The sequence below is a fragment of the Ornithodoros turicata genome, chromosome 2 (genome assembly GCF_037126465.1).
Source record: "Ornithodoros turicata isolate Travis chromosome 2, ASM3712646v1, whole genome shotgun sequence".
NCBI lineage: Eukaryota > Metazoa > Arthropoda > Arachnida > Ixodida > Argasidae > Ornithodoros > Ornithodoros turicata.
The window spans coordinates 145,799,052-145,820,848 of NC_088202.1; the positions used below are offsets into that span (position 1 = coordinate 145,799,052).

General features: G+C 46.2%; 1 protein-coding gene and 1 long non-coding RNA gene across 3 annotated transcripts in view; one reads left to right on the forward strand and one right to left on the reverse strand.

Moving 5' to 3' along the window:
• The first annotated feature begins 445 nt into the window (after nucleotides 1-445).
• On the forward strand, nucleotides 446-3,136 carry LOC135384216 (uncharacterized). Its single transcript, XR_010420294.1, has 2 exons — nucleotides 446-1,090; nucleotides 2,547-3,136. It is a non-coding gene; the product is annotated as an uncharacterized LOC135384216 (long non-coding RNA).
• A 6,952-nt stretch (nucleotides 3,137-10,088) lies between these two features.
• The window catches only part of LOC135386313 (centaurin-gamma-1A-like), an 84,660-nt gene continuing 72,951 nt past the window's right edge, over nucleotides 10,089-21,797 (reverse strand). For both annotated transcript variants that reach the window (XM_064616153.1, XM_064616152.1), the window contains exons 13-20: nucleotides 20,824-20,967; nucleotides 20,345-20,418; nucleotides 18,953-19,030; nucleotides 18,676-18,769; nucleotides 17,856-17,973; nucleotides 16,115-16,219; nucleotides 14,742-15,015; nucleotides 10,089-12,212 (exon numbers count right to left, since the gene is read on the reverse strand). In XM_064616153.1, the coding sequence (XP_064472223.1) occupies nucleotides 12,009-12,212; nucleotides 14,742-15,015; nucleotides 16,115-16,219; nucleotides 17,856-17,973; nucleotides 18,676-18,769; nucleotides 18,953-19,030; nucleotides 20,345-20,418; nucleotides 20,824-20,967 (1,091 nt within the window). In that variant the 3' untranslated portion in view covers nucleotides 10,089-12,008. The remainder of the gene's footprint in view (nucleotides 12,213-14,741; nucleotides 15,016-16,114; nucleotides 16,220-17,855; nucleotides 17,974-18,675; nucleotides 18,770-18,952; nucleotides 19,031-20,344; nucleotides 20,419-20,823; nucleotides 20,968-21,797) is intronic.

Consider the following 21,797-nt stretch of genomic DNA (forward strand, 5'->3'; position numbering starts at 1 on the left):
CGGAGATGACCTTGACAGTGATTCAGAAGACAATCCGTCCGATCGGGACGATCGGGAATAGGATGGCCGAATTGTAATAGAACCAAAAACGAAATCGAAACCGGTTCTACGAACGCACAAGCGATGCGAACGCAAACAACACTGGAAGACACCTCAGGGTGGGGCAGACGTGTCCTGGACGTCTCTGTATGATGTTCCTTTCGTTAATTGACGTTAGTAATCCCTAATCGACCAGTCTCTGCCATTCTGTCTCCGAGGGAAGCAAACAGATGGAACTGTACCAATACCGACTCCGAGGGGAGGACGCGCGTAGTCGCCACCTGTTGAGAGAAGTAACCCTTGGATATCCGGCTGTCGTCTGATAGCAAGAGGGTGAGAGAGAGGGATAGCGGCCTCCCCTATGAGGCTGTATTGGTATAGTTCTTTCGTGTGCGACACCGCCGATAGGGCACCGCTCAGCCACACAGGCTGGAGATTTCGGACAACCGTGTCGCGAGCAATACAATAGAGAGAGAGAAAAAAATCCCGGTTGCGGCCGGAGTTCTAACGTAGCGCATGGGAACTTGCTCCCACCTGTACTTTGCACCCGTACCCGTTTTTGTACCTGTTTTTTGCATTCCGTTCTTTCTCTGTCTTTTATCGATGTTTATTCACAGTCAGTCACGTTGCCATGAAAGTGGACGCCTGCCAAGAAGATAGAGATGTAGAGAGATAGCATTCATATCGTACGACGGGAAACCAAGTTACTGTTTCTACGCGATTCCATCCACAGTGCTATGCACACAGGAGAGCCATGGAATCCCAACGAAACGTGAATTACAGCACGCGCGTCGTGCAATCAACCAGCACGACGTGTGATGTTTATATCTACACTCGTCCCGTAGATACGCCTACATCACGATTCTGGTTTAAGTCGTCTTCTCCGTCCTGTTTGGCCTGCAACCGGATTTCACACTGGGCATGTTTCTTCTTCTATTATGATGGATCCGTGCTGCGATGCGAAGCCGTAAAGGACCCCGAGACGGAAGCACTTATTGGATCCGCCGTAGTAATAAGTCACCGCCTTCTGAAGGATCTCAGGGGCTTTTGGGTAAGTTTTGGGGAGGTAATGGGCGCGTTAGGTTCGTGCTCCGGGGACGTTCCCTCTTTCAGGGGATCACTTAACACCTCCAAAGTGACTTCCGGTGCACGTTCCCGGGTGCACCCTGCGTACCCCTTCTCCGGAGCCGGAGAACGCTCGGGAAGAGCGGGGCCAGTTCTGAAGCGTGACGCATGTTTCGGTGTACTGACTTTGGAAATGGCGCAACCGTTGCAAGCTCTTTGTGAATCTGGAATCATCGGATGTCCGCTGTAAATAGTGATACGATTACAGAGGACTGTTATGATCTACTGCTATGTTTACTTAAAAGCAGACGACAGAAGAAAGCTCGTTAGGTGCCCGTCAGCGCGCACGATTTTCATGTTCCCACCACAGTGGCATTCCGTCGTCCAAAGCAGACGAAAAATCAGGAGGCGTGGCCTTTCTGTGTCACCTAATTGGTCGCCAGCTGTCGTTCTCGGCAGCTCTCGCCGACGTCGTGAAAGAAGGTCGGTATTGCAGTTTTTTTTTTACTTGACGTCTCTCCTCTCCCGACTCCGGAAATGCGCATCTATTTCCGCCGCCCGCTCACGACGCCGCGTCGGGCGTCGCCAAGTGAGAACTGGCCCTAACGCGCCCAATGAAACTTGGGCTCAATTAGTCTCGACCACGCGGGTGGTGGTGGTGGTGATGATGATAGGGCTCGCCGCCGTCGGCCTCGCAGAGGTGGGCAACGTCACTTCTGCCACAGTTCTCTGCGGTGGGGAATGCGGTCGCCTTAGGACGCTTCCTTCAGTGCATGTACCGAACAGTCCAGCCAGATTGGCTCGCGTAGAGCTGAATGTCTGGATGCACATTAAAGTCTACACTTTTGAAACTCGTGTTTCCTGTTAGATTTAGGGTGGTTGGTTGGTTAAAAAAAACAGACAAACATTGGTGTCAGGGAAAGTTGTATGTTCGGACCACGACCAACTAGATTATAACGACAACGTCGTGGGCATCCCTTCCCAGCGCCGCATTTTTGGAAGGCAGCGGTGGCGCTACTAATCGTACCAGTTATTGCTTCCTCAACTTCTGCAATACTTTGCACTTAAACTTACCTTAGTATTTCTGTACAAGCAGTGGATATTCCACAGATGTTTCATTCTGAGGTTAATTAACCTCATAATTGTACGCTTTCTCATAGGAGCTATTGCTGTCGTCTGCTACGGTAGTCGTACATACGCTTCTGCGCGTTCAGAATTCAAATTTCCATCGTCCAATCGTGGTGCAGATCTCGCGTGCCGATGAGTAGCGCCTCTAGCGGACGGGCTCCTCGTAGGGGTTGCCGATTATGACACGGTCGTTATAATCTAGTAGTTCGTGGTTCGGACAAGCCTGGTATGTGCGTGGGGTTAGAAAACACAATTTTCACATCAATGGACGCGACTATCTCCAGTTAATGTTTCTTGTCTCTTTATTGCTCCAGTATCCGCTGCAAAAGGGTGCTGACGTTTCAATGGATCGTATAACTCAAGTGGTGAACAAGATGAACGTGGACGAGGCTCAAAAGTACGACGTCACTAGGAACAACTGCCAGAAATGGATCAAGCGGATGCTTCAAGGGATACGTCTGTCAATGAAGTCATCGGTATCGATACGACCAGTTGTTCTAAAGTGCCTTAAGGAAAATGCTCGATGCCCCATTGTTCTAAATTCCTTCACGGATGAGGTCGCAGGATCCTGACTGTGCCTCCTGCATTGAGAATCCTCGTCACATCTCCAGAAAGGCTCGAGTTAAATAGCTATTATTAGTCCGATCGACAGTGGCAAAAGTGGTCGTTTGAAGTTGACTGGATGGTAATAAAGACATCCAACCAGAGAATGTGCTAAAGGGCTGATTATTGGATATTGCTGATCAGTACCGGCGAGATCCTACTATACCGTTACACGTCTGTGACCGTTTGGTGACGTCTTTCATTTGCCTGAAGGGAGTGAATACTTTTGAAAACAGAGCTGTTTGGGGCTTCCACAATCTTCCATTGTATTTAAAAAATAAAACTATCGGTCATCATTGAACGACCCCTGTATTTTCCTCTTTTAAGAAGTATGACGTCATAGGGTGCGGAACCTGCCACGTGTCTGACAACATTACTGCTCGAAGCTCCAACGTGGGGCTGAGACCGGGAAAGTGTGTCCCCTGTTGCAGTGATTACCTTTCAACGGATCCCATCTCATGTCGACATGAGGGGCAACGAAAGCGCGGACCTGGTAGCATCCCCAGCACACCTCAGCTGCCATACCCTTCAGTACGAGTTCCGGACAGTGCCAGTAGACTGATGGCCGTTAAACAGCTAGATAGGTGCGGGACATCATGCAAACTCACGGACCCTTTCTTCCCGTGAAAGCACCCCCCCCCCTCCTTGTCATACAAAGCAGGGATCGGAACCGGAACTGAACCTGAACCGAAAATCGAAAAAAAAAACGTTATTTTCTGACGAACCCGAACCGAACCGAACAATGTTTTTCTTGTCCTGAACCGAACCGGAACTGAACCGAAAAAAAAATTCACGGTTACCGGTTCGGGAATCGATTCAGAGGGGAGATAATTGTACTACTGACCGACCTTTTTTTTTGACTCACCTGAAACGGTTACCTCACACTCTTTACTCTTACAACCGTGTACAGTGAGCGTAAGCTCGCTTTCATGTAGCAAAATTAATGCCCATGAACCGGTTAAACCGGGACGGAAAAAGTAACGGTTCCAATCCCTGTAAATGTCCCGACCGCTGACCGATTTTTATTTGTCTGCGTGTCTTCGGGAGGGGGGTTCTCCCTGAGCCGAACCCGAACCGAACCGGTATACCTGAACCGGTTGAAGCTGATTATTTCGGTTCAGTGGAGCTAAACCCGAACCGAACCAATATGCCTGAACACGAACCGGACCGAAAAAAATACCGGTTCCGATCCCCGACAAAGTATGCTGTATATGTTACTCTCCGGATCTGCGTCCACCAGCTCGCCAAAATCGGCTAGTGATGAAACCAGCCGTAGTCACTGTCATGAGCCTCAAAACCATCGAACATACCCCGGATGGGATACGGCCAGCAACTCTACAAAACCAGCTATAAAATGGCTGTCAGTAGTATGCACTGTGGGCGACTTGATTCCCTTCGCCGCGAGGACAGCGCCACCGTCGCGCATTTTTCCGCCTGGGCCGACTTCATTCTTGATTTTTTGCCGTGCGCGTGGGCGGTTTACATGCAGGCATATGCAAAGAAGAATCATACACAAAAGTAAAAGTTGAAGTATATATTTATTAAATGCCAATACGGCCGGGAATTATGTTGCCAATCTTTGTGAAGGAGAAAACCCCCAGATGAAAGACCTTCACAACCAGAAGAAACGAAACACAAGACAGTACAATTCATGTAATAAAGAATTACTTACCCATTATCGGTATAATGCAATAGATTGAAGAGACATCACGCAGGAAGAATCAAACCCAACGCATACAATATTTTGTATTATCGATTGCCTAATCATCATATCATACACACAAGTAGAGGTGAATGCGGGTAAGCAAGCCTGTACACGCACCCGCACATTACCCGCGCGTGTGTGACCTGCACCCGCATCCGCAAGAATATAATCTGGGCGACCCGCACCCGCGTAGTTGCATGTGACGACAAAAATGTGAGACATTCTGGATTTGGTTTCCTTAAAAAATTCCCCATTACAATTGCAGTAAGCCTTACCTGTCCTTCAGTGTGCATCCGCAAGTGTTATCTGTGGGATTCGTACATTTCCTTCAGTATACTCAGGGCCAGAAGTTTTTGGGAAATTGATTTTCTAAAATTCGGGGCGCAAAAATCGGGCGTTAAAGTCGGATGCATTAATTCATGCAAGTTCAGGCTTAAAACAGGTGTCGATCCATGCTCATGAGCAACATGCAGGTTTCATTTAACAGTATAAGATATGTAGAACACCAAAGTGTTTTCAGACACATTTCGACTTTCCTTGTCAGTTGCTTTGCTGGTGGCATAGTTTTTGTAGCAGGGCAGCTCACCCTCAGCAGGCTCAAGATTAATGACGAGGAAACAAAACGCTTGCACGAAGTTACGTACTATACCTTGTGCCACTTTTTCTTTATCCATCTGAGGCACTGTGATGTCAGAGATTGTCGTATGACTTGATTTTTCGACCTCCCCCCTTGACCCGTTTCCTTTCGTTTTGGCGTGTCGCTGTGATGACAAGTGCACCCTGATTCTGTCGTACGGTTCTTTCGACGTGTCAGGTGAGATTTCAACACAGCAATACCGGCAAACAAAGGAACACTCTGGGGTTGAAGATCCACATGGACTATCTAAGCATTTCTTGCGCTCCTCCCGGTCGTGGTTCTGTCTTCTCCCTGGCTCGCTCATCCGCTGTTTTCTTGCGTCTAACCGCGCGGGCAAGCGTCCTCACAAGTCGCGCTGGCCATGGTCACGCTGACGCCTCCCCACCGTCCTCTCCTAACTTTCAGAACGCCGTGGATTGGATCAGCTCGGCGCCGTATGCGCGGATAAATCCAACATGGCAGCTTTTCGTGTAGTGGTGACCGACCGCAATTTGAACACTCGTTTCGTTTCCACAGGTAGGAATCGATTTTTTCCGAATGCTTCTAACGTTGCCAGGGGAGCAAATACCGGATTTAACCCGAGGCGACCAGCAACATTCAGGTGGTACATCCGGAGAGAAATAGGGTTAAACCCGAAAGCTTCTGACCCGAAGTATATGTCACATTCTGTAACATTTTTTCCTGGTATTGCCTTTCCCAGTGTCACTTGAACTTGAATGGCAGAAAACAAAAGGGTAGTCCCATAATCAACAACCCTTCCCCAAAAAAAAATAAAAAATGTGTTCTGCTGGTACTAGTTGGCTTGATGTGACTTGTCCTGGTACGAGCTGTCTTGGTATGAGTTGTCCTGGGATGAGTTGAGTGTCGTATGAGTTGTCCCAGCATGAGTTGGCTATGGGCTTGTCATCATGGGAACGCAAGAGGAGGAGGAAAGACACAATTCCGCTCTTAGCTGCCATTACCAAATCTTGTTGCCATCAGTTCCAAAACAGTTGGGAATCTCAAGTCGAGCAACCTCGTTCCGCTGAATATCCATCCTCAAAAGTACACACTGTAGCAAAACATGTCCTTCTCTCGAAAAACGTACATCTTCACCTCCTATAGCCGAGAGCGAATGTGTGGTGAGCATTTCATGTTTGCATGGTTTTTCTAACAGGAAAAAATTGCCTCTTCTTTCCGCTTAAAAAGTTTTCCGTTGCCCATAAAGAATATCCCTCATGATCACCGCAGTGAATTGTCCAAATGTTGCTCACAAGGTTCGTCTGACCTGTGACAAACAATATATCAGTGAAACCTCTCAATGCATTTCCGATTGCCTTTATCAACACAGTAGAACCTCGTTAATTCGAACTCGGATAATTCAAATTCCCGGTTAATTCAAACAAATTTCGAAGTTTTGTTTGGCCCGCTATGTTTTCCATGCATTTGAAGCTCGCTTAATTCAAACCTCGACTCCGGTTAATTCGAATTTTTCACTCCCCCCCTCTCACCCCGCCGACGTTTGAGATGCGCCCTTCGGTGCTCGCGCTCCGCCGCCACTGTCACCGAGACTCCGAACTGCTGAGCCGAACTCCCCCGCTCAGCGCCCCCGGTAACGAGGCTGCGTGGGCGAGTCCATTCAGTGCGAGAGGGATAGTTGAGAGCAGAGTGTGCCTCTCGGAAGGTGCACGTGCAAGCGTGGCCGGTAATTGCGTAGTTGAGTTTTGTCCACTCAGAACAGCGTGTTGCGTGCGTCCTCTTCGCGAGAAGTGAAACCGACGGTGCCCGCGGTGCGCTGTAACCAATGTCAACGAGGGCCAAGTATAAAACGCTTTCCCTGAAGGAAAAGCTGGCTGCTATCGACGAAGTGGAGTCGGGATTGAAGAAGACTGCTGTCGCGACTAAGTATGGAAGTGAATGCCAGAAGGTCGAATCTACCGGTAAGCGGCCCTATCCTGCAGGCAGAAGCCAACGAACTGCCGAAGCGTCTCGGACTTGCGGATTTCAAATGTAGCAACGGTTGGATCTCACGATTTAGAGAGAGACACGGCCTGGTCTTCAAAGCTGTCAGTGGTGAGGAGGCTGCAGTCGATTCGAGCGACGTACAACACTGCCCTGTGCTAGTATGTGCCAAAACATGTTTTGTATAATGCCTGCTTATACTACAAGCGAGAATCTTGCTTTGGAACACAGGTTCTGATAATTCAGACTCTCTGATAATTCAAACAAAAATCTGTGGTCCCCTGAAGTTCGAATTAACGAGGTTCTGCTGTAGATGCAAAATTCAGTCCCTTTCAGAAGACATGCCCATAATGCTGAAATCCCACATACGGTCCAGCCCCAGTTGCAGTGCTTTGTATGACAAAGACAGTAAGACAGTGTTTTGTGTTTCTATCCTTCTTGGCTAAGTCGTCGAGGTCACGTACATCGTACGGTTCTCTGAACGCAATGCGAGCCAGAGGAAAGAAAGAGAGGACTCCGACTTAACGTAACAAATAACAACTTTAAAGGGACTATGAAATTTCCCGAACCCCCATACCTTTTTCGATGGAAACTGTTCTTCCCGCAGAGAAACTAATATGCCACAAATTTTTCCGGACGAAATCGCTCCACTCTGCCAGGAGCGCGCGCTGGAAATGTCTCTTCCGCGTTCCTCCTCTCCCGCGCATATTTCCCTGCCGATGGTGTAACTGTACGGACCGCTCTTCGGTTCCCCGTTACGTCACCGGTGTTGCACAATGGCAAGTAATGCCGCGAGCTCGCGCTGTGGCTGCCGCCACTGCCGAAATCTGCCGATCGCGCGAAAGCTGCTGTCATGGAGATTTCCACTCCCGATGAACGCATACGCGGGATCCTACGGCGCATGCTCCTGGCGGGATTCCTCGGCTCGGCAACACGTCACGATGACGTGTTGCTGAGCCGACGTGGTCGCGTCAAGTTACCCGTTGTGTCTCCGCTCGGCAGCTCGGCAGGGCGCGGCGCCAGCTGTCCTCCCTTCGCCGCTCCGTTTAAATTCGCTCCCGAGAAATCCGCTCGCGCGACGAAAGTAAAATTTCGGTTCTAGACTCAGAAAAATGTATTCTTTCGAACGAAACGAAGAAAAAAATCGTTTCATAGTCCCTTTAAGCAGACGTTTCGCCTGTCATACGACGGGCATCATCAGTGCAAGACTGAGCGGGAGAGCCAACAACCAGTCGCTACTTAAGGAGATGACAGTATTGTTCGGGAAGGGGGCCACGGTTTTTGTTACAATGCAAGGGCCAGAGGTCCACACCGGAAGCCACTTTCTTGTCACGTGACATTCCGGGCTAGACTCGAAAAATGTTGCTAATAAAGGCAGTTCCTAGTTGAACGCTATCCATGCACGTCCTCGTCCTTTTCCGTTCCGGTGAATGCAAAGCTCGATTTGACTGCGCAGCCATGTCAATCCACTGAGTCAAAGGAACAGTGCGGGCGAGTTGGTACATACTGACACAAAAAACAGCGCAGAGACAGGACGTAAGTAAGGTCATGAGATCTGGTATGTCAACCACTAACTTGTTTCGTTTGCCCACTCACGTCCTGTCTCTGCGCGGTTTCTTGTGTCAATGTCAATCCAACGCACATCAAAAATATTTTACGTGGTTGCTCGTGATGGACAGCTTGGCAAATGAACTGGGGTTTCTAGCCATGTTAAGTGTCAGTCACCTCATTCCTCCTTTAAACGATCAGGCGATTATGGATCAAAGACTTCAAGCATACTAAGTAAACGTGAAAGTGCCACCTCTCGTTCATTTTTTGAAACTTCCCTGGCCATGTCAGGCAGGAATGTGTGATGAAGTTATTTGATCGAGCTTCATGCTTTCGTGACATCATCTTCTGCTCGGTACAGTGAAACCCGCGTATAACGATATTGACGGTAATCGCGAATTCCATCGTTATACGGGGTACATCGTTAAACGAGGGCCGACCTAAATAGCTAGTCCCCGAAAAGTCGCGCGCCATCTGGCGTGTAGCAAAAGAAACCAGACGCTAAAAAAAACGCGAAGCCAGTGGGATGGGGAAAACAGCGACCAGAATTCGTGGAGGGAATCAGGGAACATACCGGATAACTTCTGGCAACACTACATGTCACCATTCCGGACGTCGGCTTCACCTAACGCCCGCGTGCTTTAGGAGAAGCTCGCTTTAGAACACTGTCGCGCGGCTAGCGGGTGGAAAGCATGTGCAAGGCCTTTTGAATCATCTCGAGAATTTGAGCAGCATTGGTCAAATACGGAGACAGAAAAGCGATACTACCTACCTCTTTCACTGATAGTATTGGAAAATAAACCGTCGCTGTCTATTTTATTGCATCAATTTTTATTTTGGTTTAATTCTTTTGATGCGAATTTCAGATACGATTTTTTTCCGCTACCCCGTGAGATTTGTATAATCGAGATTATACTGTGTCTTATCGCAGCGAAAATCGCAGCGAGGTTACGCGCACGGGACAGCGTCCAACATCGTTATACGAGTACTCAGAACCGCGGTCTCCATCTCTGTACGCGGGTCGTTTCCCCAGAGAAACAATGTATATTTTGACGGCAAAATCCTGAATCACCGTTTTACGAGGGATATCGTTATACGCGATATCGTTATAAGCGGGGGTTATTCATTCTGCAGTTCGGGATGCTGTCCAGATTGAGGTGGATGAAACTTAGGTCACACAAGTCGATCGTCAGTATTAGTCGCAAAAGCGACTCATCACGCTATTTTGTATTTGTCCTTCTGAGATGCAGTGTCTGTTAGAAGAAGCATTGCATCGGGCACGCTCCTTGTCTTATTTAATTTCAAATCCTTGTCTGATCGGACTGAAGTCGTGTACATCTTACAAGAGAATGACATGTACCACATTAGTCCAGAAAAAAACCACATAAGACAGGGCACACGACAGAATAGTACATGAAAACGTTTTATGGCAAGCCATTGGTAAATTTATTTCCCATCCAGTGCGGCACACCACAATACGTACAACTAAGTCTACAATTCTTTACAGTTATCATACAAATCCTACCGCGATATCTCAAACCATTGCGAAGGTCACTGTGAGTTATTATGCTTCATGAAAAACACGACATGGTGGGCGGAGAGTTCCCGAAAGTAGCTTTATGTATCGTAATGGGAAATAATCGTACTCCCGCCAGGCAGACACGTTCACAACCTTTAAGTGACTTTTGCTATCATTCCGCCGTATGCTTGAGGTGACGGATATGCAACTGAAGCAAAGCGCTGAAAACTCATCAGCCTTATTGTGCAATTGAGGTTCCTGCAGTTCAGCAAACAAGCAACTAGCTGTGCAACCCCAATTCCGTTCACAACTGAGTTTATAATCCCGTCTATCACTGCACGAAGTTAGGTCAGTGCCCAGGGTTTTTCTAACCAAGGCTTTAAACGTGGCTGTCTGACGCCAGCACTCAAATATGTCCTATGTTGGGCAGTTTTGGTGCATTGTTGGGATATTTTGCTTGTTCCAAATCAGTGATGGTATCATGCATGCCAGTTTGATGTCCGCTTATGTACATATCAACACTGTACAAGAAAAACTGAAACAGCATATCAATACTTTATGAATCTCATTTTCATAGTTATCTACACGTATAAAAGTAATTAAATTAGGTCTGTACAGAAACAAGCTTACAACAGAAACGTAGTAAAAGTATTGTAGGATGCAGAAAGGAAGGAGTACAACAGGCTTTCTTGAAACAACAGACTCGATGTTGTAAACAAGAAGTGACTTAGTAGGTGGACATGCTGTGTTCATGATCAAATGCGCAGAATGAGAAAGCAACATGCTATAAAAAAAAAGGCCAGTATGCTTTGCTGCAGTGTCCGACATACAATAAATGTGAGTAGCTATCTTTCACCCCATGAGAGCTACTATGCCTTCAAATGTGAAATAAAAGATCCCTGCGCTATGAGATGGCATGAAAGGCATACAGCAGGCATGAACATGGTAAAGATGCTTTGTTTCTCCGCATTTCTGAACTGCAACAGGTAGCAACATGCGGAAAGCTTTTTTTTTTACGGCTTCAGGTTCAGGTGGGGGACGGCATGGAGGGTGCTGAAGACTAAATTTCACAAAAAATTCCATAGAAATAAGGTATTTTCGAATCCAGAACATACGAGAGAAGTCTGAGGACAGTCGGGCAAATTTTTCCAATCCTGCGTAGGTCGTGCTACCGATAAGCACACTTCCACAAAACTATAAAAAAAAGGCATAACTGCTCCCCCCTCCCAAAGAAAAAAACAGAAAAACAAATCCTTTTCCTAGGACTAGTAGAGCATTTTTGTTCTACTAGTACCTATTTAAGGACACTTTCAAAACAGAAACACTGTTCCTGTGTAGTCCTGTCCTCAGCTTCCTAATCTCCTTTTTCTTAACATCAACGGATATACAATATTTACTACCATAATTAAAGCACGCCAACTTGATTGATTTAGTAAATTTGAATGAACTATGTATCTACAACAGATAACTAATACAGCAGAATTTCTTCATTTAGAAACGAAACAATACAAACACCTACATGAACCAGCCAATTTCGCCCATTTCTAATTGTCTAAACTAAAATAAATAACGCTAACGTATTTCCAATGAAGTTGCAGGAGCCCCGGAACGCAGAACAAAAACGCGTGACAAAGAAAGCATCTTCTGCACATTCTTTTTGGGGGTGAACACAACACTCTTCACAACGTTCCTACGAGCTGTGTCTGAGGACGAGGATTTGCCAGAGCCACTGCACGACGTTTTGAGGCCACAGTTTCTAAAAGAAAAAAGAAACAGGGAAGGAGAGGTTTGTGTCACGATGGGGGATGCCATGGAGGAGGAACTTAGATGATGCTTGCAGGCAGTTTGTCGAAGACCTCCGACTTCTTGGAGAGGCTTCCTCTTCTCCTGGACAGCGTGCTCGCATTGATTGTCTCTGGACATCCGCTGTGCAAGAGCAGGTCGTGGATTTCCATGAAGTTTGCACTTTTGGCATAGGCAAGGGCAGTGCGACCTTCCGAGTCAAGAGCCCTAGGGTTGGCGTTGTGCTGCACACATGAGGAAACGTCTTTAAAGGTACTTTAAAGGTAGGTAAAGCAGTGGATCTGCTATCTCGGGAAATTGATCCATTTGGTCGGCTGAGCCCTTAGTACCCTTACATCACAACAGCTCTCGTAGATTTTTAGCAGTGATGGCCACTAACTACTTCTACGGTAGTTTAACTATAACTACTAACTACTTCGTGATGGAGTAGGTTAACTAGTAGTTCGACTACTTTTCTGGGGAGGTAGTTCAAACTACTTCTTTAACTACTGCAATGTATTTTAACTACACCTCTAGCTACTTAACATTGTCCATCAGCACCAATCCCATTCTATAGTGTTCTTGGACACCTAAATATGAATCACAAGCAGTGATAAAAGTGAAGATTTAGTACGCATGCACGGCACAATTGTTCTGCACCTCTGTTCTCATCAAACGACCAGCTCAAGGTAAAAGTCGGAAGCACAATTGTGCCGTAAAGCTTGCGGCAAAATCGGAAGTAGTTGGCGCCCGCAGTAACCTAACTAGGGTAGTTAACTAGTCAAAATAGTAGTTTAACTAGTAGTTGCACACTACATTTCTGCAGTTAGTTGATAACTACTTTTTAACTACAATCTGGTAGTTTAACTACTGGCCATCACTGATTTTTAGAAAATTAAAATTGAAAATTACGGGCAACACTGTGTCAAAGCACACACACACACACACACAAACAAAAGAAGTCGGCTATATAGTCATCACGAGCAGCAAGCCAGTTGGGAACATAGGTCGCAGTGCCTCGACAAATTGGGGATTATTTCTCAGCGTACACTGCCTCAAGCTGTTTTACTGCAATTTTACTAGGAAATTGAAAATACTTAGCGTTCCCTGTCACACATATATAACTTGTTGTGCTGACTTTACAAACAACAAGCTGTAGAACTACACTGTACATCAACGTTAACCGTCTGTGTGCTGCTTTACGGTACATTTACACATCTACGGGATCCCAATAAATTTGCAAATTTGTCACGCAGTGCCAGAGTTCTTTATGCACTATTGTTAAATGACACCAACTCCCTAATAGTATGGCTTCACCCTAGATGCAATAGTACCAGGGGGCCCCTCAAGGCATAAGTAGTTGCAAGTGCTTGGCTTGTGGAGCCATCTATTGACAATCTGTTGCTGGGGTGCGACTGGAAAAACATGGAATATGCGTAACCCTTTTATCACTTCTCTTGGTGATGAAGGAATGTTTTAGTACAACACTATCACGCACAGGCTATAGAGAAAAGAACAATGCTAATAACGTGTGGGTTTATGACCAACATCATTGTGGTCACTCTGTAGATTAATTTCGTCCAACTGAGGAATGTTTAAAGAAATGGAATCTCAGCAGATGGCAGTTCCCGAAAAAAAATTCTGTTCAAGCTTGTTTTTGGTCCGGTTCCGGTTTTAGTCCCTGAGCCACTGCAGCCGAGAGGGCGAAACGCAATGGACATTTTCCCAGCGTCAAAATTCGTGTGCACACCGTGGCCTGGTATGCGCGTCGAAGAAACGTCCGCGAGACGGCCACCTGAAACGCATGGGATGCAGAAAGAGCGAGTGGCGCGCTCCAATGTTTCCACATTCGCCGGCCACAAGCGTTTGTTGGAATGGACATGCGAGAATATCTGTAGTCGACAGATTCCGGGGTACACTCTCCGCGCACATTGAAAAGCTGGTTTTTTCGAAGTTACGCGCACGCAGACCGCGCGCTCATCGCGAAATCGTCGGAGATACCTCGCAGCGCGGGTGGCTTCGGGCAGTTCCGCATCTGTCAACCCCCTTCGGGTTCGCCGTACGTCGCCGCTGGGCGGCCGGAACAACGCCCAAAGCCAAGCAACTTGTACCTAGCAACTTAGATGGTGCTGAAGAACACAGTGTCCTAGAAGCCCAAGTAAGCAGAATTGCCGACGAATCGCCGACGCATCGCCGACGTATCGCCGACGTATCACCGAATGTAACAGAACTCCGACAGTCCTTTATCTGACTTCGACGTGGAAACGAAAACGGAAGCGTTTCTCACGTGACGACTTGTAAGAGCGTCGCGTTAAGTGAAGTAGCACTTCAATCCATGTGCAGGTTTGCATTACCATGCATATTTGAATTACCATTACGTTCAATGCAGGTTTGAATTGCCATACACCTTTTAACATCGTCCTCATTTTGTCGCAGACAGTGCGTACTTAGTTTGAAAGCTTTTTCGCATTTGTGACATGCACAACAAGCCTAATAAACCCAATTCTTATCTGTATCATATAATTATAGAAATTTTACACTCGAATTGGATGCTGCTGATTTCCACCAAATTATTACCCCCCCCCCCCCCAATTTGGCAAAAAATATGTACCGAAAACCTCGGACACTGGGTTTAACCTTAAAAAACACAAGGTCCAATCTATAATGTGGCTTGAACTTTACAAGCTAGAAGCCTAATCAGTCTAGCAAGCCACGAAGTATAAATCCGTCCAATAAATATCTATAAATCCAAACTACAGCACAAGTACACATACCCAAAGCAGTAACTGTACAATAGCCATATTGCCCAAGGCTGCGGCAAGGTGCAGCGGTGTCCTGCGGTCTCTAGGCGGGGCAACCTGTGCTGCAGCCAACTCCTGCTGCAGGGCAGGCGATGCCACTCCGTGCGCCAGAAGCAGCGCCACCTGTCTCACGTCAGCCTGACACACCGCCTCCACCAGTTGCTGCGCCAATGGCGAGTGCTGTGTCAGAGGTGATAGGAACTCTCCTTGCTCGTACTTGGTCCTTATCCATCGCTCTTTCTCTTCTCTAAAAATGACAAAAAAACAAATAATAATGTCACCTCATACTGGTCGGGTAGTTGGTATACAGCCACTGGAACACCAAACGCAAGAGGAATTTGACTGGAAAGTCTTGTCCTAAGGCCCATCTTGCCATCAGGCAGAAATACAAATTAACTAGGAGCAAAAGATACCACGGCCCACTGCCCTCCACACTCTTCAAAAAAGGGAGTGTACTTTAACTCCTTTTCCTTGCCACATATATAACTCCCTTTCGGAGAGTACAATTACTCTCAAAACAGGAGTCTCCTTACTTCCTTTAGGGAGTGGGGTTATGCTCTAACCCCCTACTAGAGAGTAATGTTACTCTCCGACAGGGAGTAAAGGAGTAATGTTACTCCCGTGAGGGAGTGAGGAGACTCCTCTGTTGAGAGTAATTGTACTCTCCAAAAGGGAGTTATATATGTGGCAAGAAAAAGGAGTTAAACTACACCCTTTTTTTTTAAGAGTGTGCAGGTCCTCTACGTTTTGTTGTAGACATTGTCGAAAAAGAGACACCTATGCCTTTGCGGCAGTGAAGGGGAATGATGAGGAACTTCTGCGAAGGCTAAGGAGATGATGTTTTCCTCTCTGGCTCTGGTCTATAAAAACTCATGCGCGTTTTTTCTTCTTTTTTCACACGATTAAAAACAGTCTGAATCGAGTCCTTCCCTACCAACCTTTCCGATGCACACTTTCAGCCTCTAAATTAGCTGGACTGTCGCCCACTCGCTTTGCCAAGATTGCGCCAAATCCAGCCCACCAACCCTCTGCCGTATAAACACTTCTCAAGTTTTTACACACTGTAGGACTTCGGTCCTCACTGTGAGGTGACCCAATATTCCATTTCACCACGTTACCACCAGCAATGGGATAGGGCATACCCCCACTGGCGATGAAACTGCCCACTCATCATTTAAATAAAGTTGCGGGTTGTTCTTTTGCTGTCCCTTGTCTACAGACATCATAATGTCAAGACCATGTCCATGCTTCATCATTACTATGTAGCGGAGATTACTTAGAAAGAGCCTGTAGCATTGTTCCTAGCAGAAAGAAGAAAGACAAAAGCTTTTTTATTAGACTATTACCTGCTTGAGTTTGGAGACGGCTTCGTCCTGCCACGCGTATTGCCTTCCCAGATGCTATTGGCCACAACATTACCCAGGGACATCATCACACTTATGTGCTCCGGGCTGTGTGGAAAGAACATCCATTGAAGGAAATGTTTCTTCAGAACTGGCATGGTTTAAAAATGGTACAATCGCCGTCCGATTTTTCGAACTCGGCACGCATTGCGCAAAGGTCCGAGTAATCGAGCAGTCCAAAAAAACGAATTCCGCTTCAAAAGTCAACTTTTATCAGGACTAATAGGACGTAAAAACTTTCCGCCTGATAATATTTAGTCACTAATACAGACGAAAGCGCCGCAATCGCCTTCTTCTTCTTCATTAGTTCCGAGTTCGACGGCTGTGCTGGAAGACGGCAAGTCGTCGACACTCCGAACACGTTGGGGGAACATACTTCAGGCAACATTAGGCATCGAAATTCCGCAAGTCGGCTTCACCTAACGCCTGTGTGTTCTAGGTGAAGCTCGCTTTTCGGCACTGTCGCGCGACTCGCGGCTGGACAGCACGTGCTGGGCCTTCGCGAGTGGCAGCGTTGGCCAAAACGAAGACGGAAAAGCGCAATGACATCCTCCTTCACTCAGAATGTCTCAATTTCTATATTTGATTTAATTCTTTTCATGCGAATTTCGCATGATACAAGATATTTTCCGGCATCCCGAGTGATTCTTATGATCGAGATTCTACTGACGACGACGACGATTCAACGTTATGACAGTTCCTGCATATGAGATGAAGTGAACGGACCCCAAGAGGCGCCAATAGGAAGCGAAACTTGTGGGGCACTTGTGGGGTGAAATAAATAAATAAATAAATAAAATAAGTTGGCATTGTCAGCGTCGTGTCGCTAGTGTCGGTCCACATCGAGCCGACATTGCCAACTACTGGCGTATATCGGTCACAAATTGGCAGTGTCGGGGATATGTTGGGCCGACATGCAAAACTTGCTACTGACGTCGGCCCGATGTCGTGTGCTGCCTCCAAAACCCTTAATTTTCAAATAGCTATCTGTGCAGGTGAGATAGCCATTGCGTTAGAGGCTCATGCTTTACGTGCAGCCAAAGAGCTTCTGCTCCTTTTTCCTTCACGGTGTCTCAATTTTTATATTTGGTTGAATTCTTTTCACATGAATTTCGCATGATACGACGTATTTTCCGGCGTCACGAGAGATTCGTAAGAGATCGAGATTCTACTGACGATGACGATTCAACGTTATCACAGATCCTGCATATGAGATGAAGTGAACGGACACCAGGAGGCGCCAATAGGAAGCGAAACTTGTGGAGCACGATTACTACTAGTACAGGGGTTGCCTCTTATTATATGTGGAAAGGGGGGCATGGTCCCCTTTCGACGTGTTTCACTCCTTATTCTATATCCAGTTAAAGCGGGTCACAAGGAAGAAGTGACTGAAGCGCAGTTCCTTGACCTTCGTATTGCATCATGCCCACGTGGTGAGCTGGCGACCGTCCGGGACGCACGCTGACTGGGTAAACAGAGCCCGAAATATCGAGCAACGGAGCTGCACGGTGTCTGAAAATTTGGACGTTGTTATACACGCGGCCCTGCCGTCTCGTCCGTGGGCATGTCCGAAAAATCAGAGTCCAAAGAATCAGGGTCCAAAAAATCGGGGTCCAAAAAATCGGGGTCCAAAAAATCGGGGTCCGAAAAATCGGTTGGCGACTGTATATCCTGAAGTGCTTACGGCCAGTCATCAAGATCCAAGGACCGAACCCGAGAGACATGAGATCCTAGGTTCCGATGGATTCCGGAGCATTCTATGCAGATCAGGATCCCCATGTTGAGGCTAGCCCAGTCGGGATCTGGTGCAAAAGACAATGTGCAACTTTGTCATTACGTTCAAGCTCCAAGCCGTTTGTGCCATTATTGTGCCTCCCCTGCCTTGAACTATGATGAAAACTACTTGTAACATTTCTGAGTGGATAGATAATACTCCATCAGGTGGCGTTATTCACTGTGTCATACAATCAGGCAATGTCATCGCAGTAAATGCATGAGGAAGTACTAAAATTTAGGACTAAGCTGTGATACTATGGCTCTATCAAGGACAAAGAAAAAAATGCCGAAAACCGTACAGTAGAAGGCCTTATAACTGAAGACCGGTGCCTTATGTATGACTAAACGAGGTAACACGTGTTATTACACTTCGATTTGCAACATTATTGCTCTGTGTAAAGGTCCGAAAAGCCTGAAAACTGAACTCGGAAAAGCACAGGTTATGGATGAATACAAAACTCTTGATGGTAAAACACTGAGACTAGGGATGACAAGAACAGACACACACTGATGACACCAGTATATGCCTATTCTCCCCTTGTCATAATTCACACTCAGCACTCCCTCTCGAGTTAATCGAAATGTGAGAGGAGCTTTCGATTCGCCTCCACATGAAAAGTGGCCCTTTCACAGAATACCAGCCCATATTACTTCATTTTACAGGTCCTCATACTATAAAGCTCGATTTTTACCCCCGCCCGGTGTAAACGATTCACGGAAACACTCACGTGGAGTATCACAGTCAGCACAGTGGGAATTCCCAGGTACACCCGTTCGGATTGCCTGTAGAGACGCAGTGTCAACAATGCTGTTCATGCGACCCTGTCAAGAAACTCAACCATAAATATGACAAAAACCAAGGATGAACAGCTAAGGAATCCAAAGAATTCCCTTGTCACGAAACAAGAACGATTTGATTTGATCTAATTTGGGATTTTCTGGAGGAAGAACAGAAAGTACTGACACATTGTAACAGGAAAGCTCAGCATTGAACTTGGAACATACCTTCGCCTTTGTGCTTTCATTGCCTTGCAAGCTACTTAAAATCTGTTGCTCTATTGCAGATACCCAGCCTTCTCGATCCTGAACAAAGAAATGCAGAATGCGTCAATACACTGAATTCGATTGACCTGTTTTTGAGCAACTCGAATTATCTCCAGTCAAATTATGCATGGTCAAGAAAACCCCCACCACAGTCAGTATGAGACACCGTAACTCCTTCAGTGACAACATAGACAAAGTATGCTGATTTTACCAATTTTATAGTGTCCAAAAACATAATGTTAACATAATATTGACATTGAATGTTTTCAACACCAACAATGCCAATGTTTTCCAATGCCAAGTGATTTCAACTTGCGATTTTAGCATTATAGTCCTCGCTACGCAAGAATCGCGGCGTGGTCTGTCTGTAGCCACGGTGCGGCGTGCATGCGTGGTGAGTGGAGAGGGAAGGATAGGGCGAGTGGAGAGGGAAGGATAGGGCGGGTGGAGAGTGCGACGCGGCCACAGCGCCGGTGCATCGGCACTCGCCAGTGCAGCTGTGGTGGTTGACAGGTTCAGAAGTGTCTGCGTGGGCGCGCCATGGGTTATGAAAGCTGTGCGGAGGAGCGGCGGCGAAAGGCTGCGAGACGGCCCCGCCAAGTTGAACCTGCGTAAGCCCGTTCGGTTGCGAATGCTGACTTGCGTCAGCATTGTGTAGAGTCGTGTGAATGGCTGTGCAGCATTGTGAAGCGGAGCTCCTAAAGGGTTTTCAAATTTTAATGCTAGCGCATTTCCGTCGGATCGACCGATGGATCGACCATGATTGGTTTCGAATTTATAAGTTGTCATTTTGTGTAATTGTCGTTCCGTTGTGAAAGTAAGTTTACTGAAATGCATAATTTTTACAGTGTATGATCATTAAACCGAAAATTTTAGAAGTTTCCATATCTCAAAACCCTGCTTATCTCGGATTTTTCCACATTTTTAAGACTTCGAGTTAACGACGGTTTACTGTATGTATTTGCCATTTGCGCGATGTCAACAGCATCCTCGGTTGCATCGACAATGCACATAGCTGCATCAACGGCGTGTTCCGCCGCGGCGTAAATGAAATGGCAGGTTGAACTGCACGAAAAGTAACAAGCATGTGAAAGCTTGTTAATAGAGACTTTTAGAATAGGGATCAGCAAGTATTTTGTATGGCTTCTGTGCATGTACAGTAACAATGCCTTTATTTCTGTTACTCCTTATTCCGTAAGGCATTTGGGTATCTTATTTTAAAACTCTCTATTCAGCCTGAATCGTAGAAAAGCACAGACTATATGGCACTCATTTAAAGCATTCATGGCTCGAAAGTAAAAGAAATAATGGAATCATAATGAAAATGTTATACGAAAAGGAGAAAAGGCTTACATCTCCATTTGATGCATCAAACTGCCACTGCTTGTTGTCCAGTGACACGATGATGAACTCATAGCCATCCGAATCTTAAAGGGAAAAAGAACGTGCAGCAAGTGAATGTCTTTACTCTCATTTTTTTAAACCTCATATCTCTTTAATCTCATATACCCGACTATATTCTCGTATTATCATGGCGGCGATCCTATGAAAAATTGCGTTTTTTCCCCACTGTGTAGCCCTACACGACATGAACAAATGAGATTCAGTCTGAATGTCATTTCAGTCTTATTCAGTCTGAATGTCATTTCAGTCTTATTCAGTCTGAATGTCATTTGCTGGAAATTACACTTAATTCCCTTGTGACAGGCTTATACTAAACATCTTATATTTGCCTTTGTACCCACTAACGTTGATCCACCACCAGATGAGGGCCACTCCAGCAGAGGCTACAAGCTCCATTCAAGTCATATTTTCATGCACATTTGTCATACCTTCCATAGCCTCGAATGTTTTGGCTCCCGTGCTCTTCATCCTTCTGTGTCGTTTCTTGACAATTGGTGTGTCTAGCTTGGAAAGCATTGGATTGGTGTTGGGGACAGCAGGTATCAACTGAGTCTCGCTGCCGTTCAGCATGCCTGGAGCATAGGAAGGTCAACCTTAACTTCACGCATAGAACAATGTGTTTGGAACACTGGCACCCACACACCCAGAAGGAGAGGCATTTGTTCTGCCTGGGACATAGAGAAATGCTGTGTCAACAAAGCCTAACGGAACCACCTCTTATAAAACTGGTAGCATATTAATATAACATAAAATTAATTACATTAATTTCGTGAAATTAATATCTACACGTCGTAGTTGGTGAGACAAACTCTAGAATCAACTTCGGCATCAAGCTCTGATATCAGGGAAGGGAAAGCCTTGGCTACTGGTTCTTGAAAGCATGTAACCTCACCTGAAACGCCGATTTTCTAGGCGGTTGTGACACAATTTTCTTTAAGCGAACGCAGGTTCACATCAGTGGAACTAACCATCTTTTACATGAAAAACGTTATCTTTATTCACTTGTAAATTTATAATACCCCTATATTGCAATGCCCTTGGCCATGTAGGCATCTTAATCAATGAAGAAAAATACAAGATGGTGTTATTTTTTCCTTTTTTGTCTGCGTTACCTAGAGCAAGTGATTCAGACAACTTCGCTGTACCATCAACTGGTTCCAATGACAGGGCTGACATAATGCAGCACTATCGACAAGAGAAGAGTCTCTTGTCAGTATTACATTATGTCAACCTTCTGTTCCTTCATGCTCAGGTGCAGTAGGTTGCACATCCGCACAACAGGACTAAAAAAAGGATCGACCATCCACAAACTGTCACAGAGCTGTTATGTTTCACATGTAGATAAGTTAGTAGATAGTAACCAAGGAAGTTGAGGGAAGGAGCTTTCCTGATAAGTGAGTTT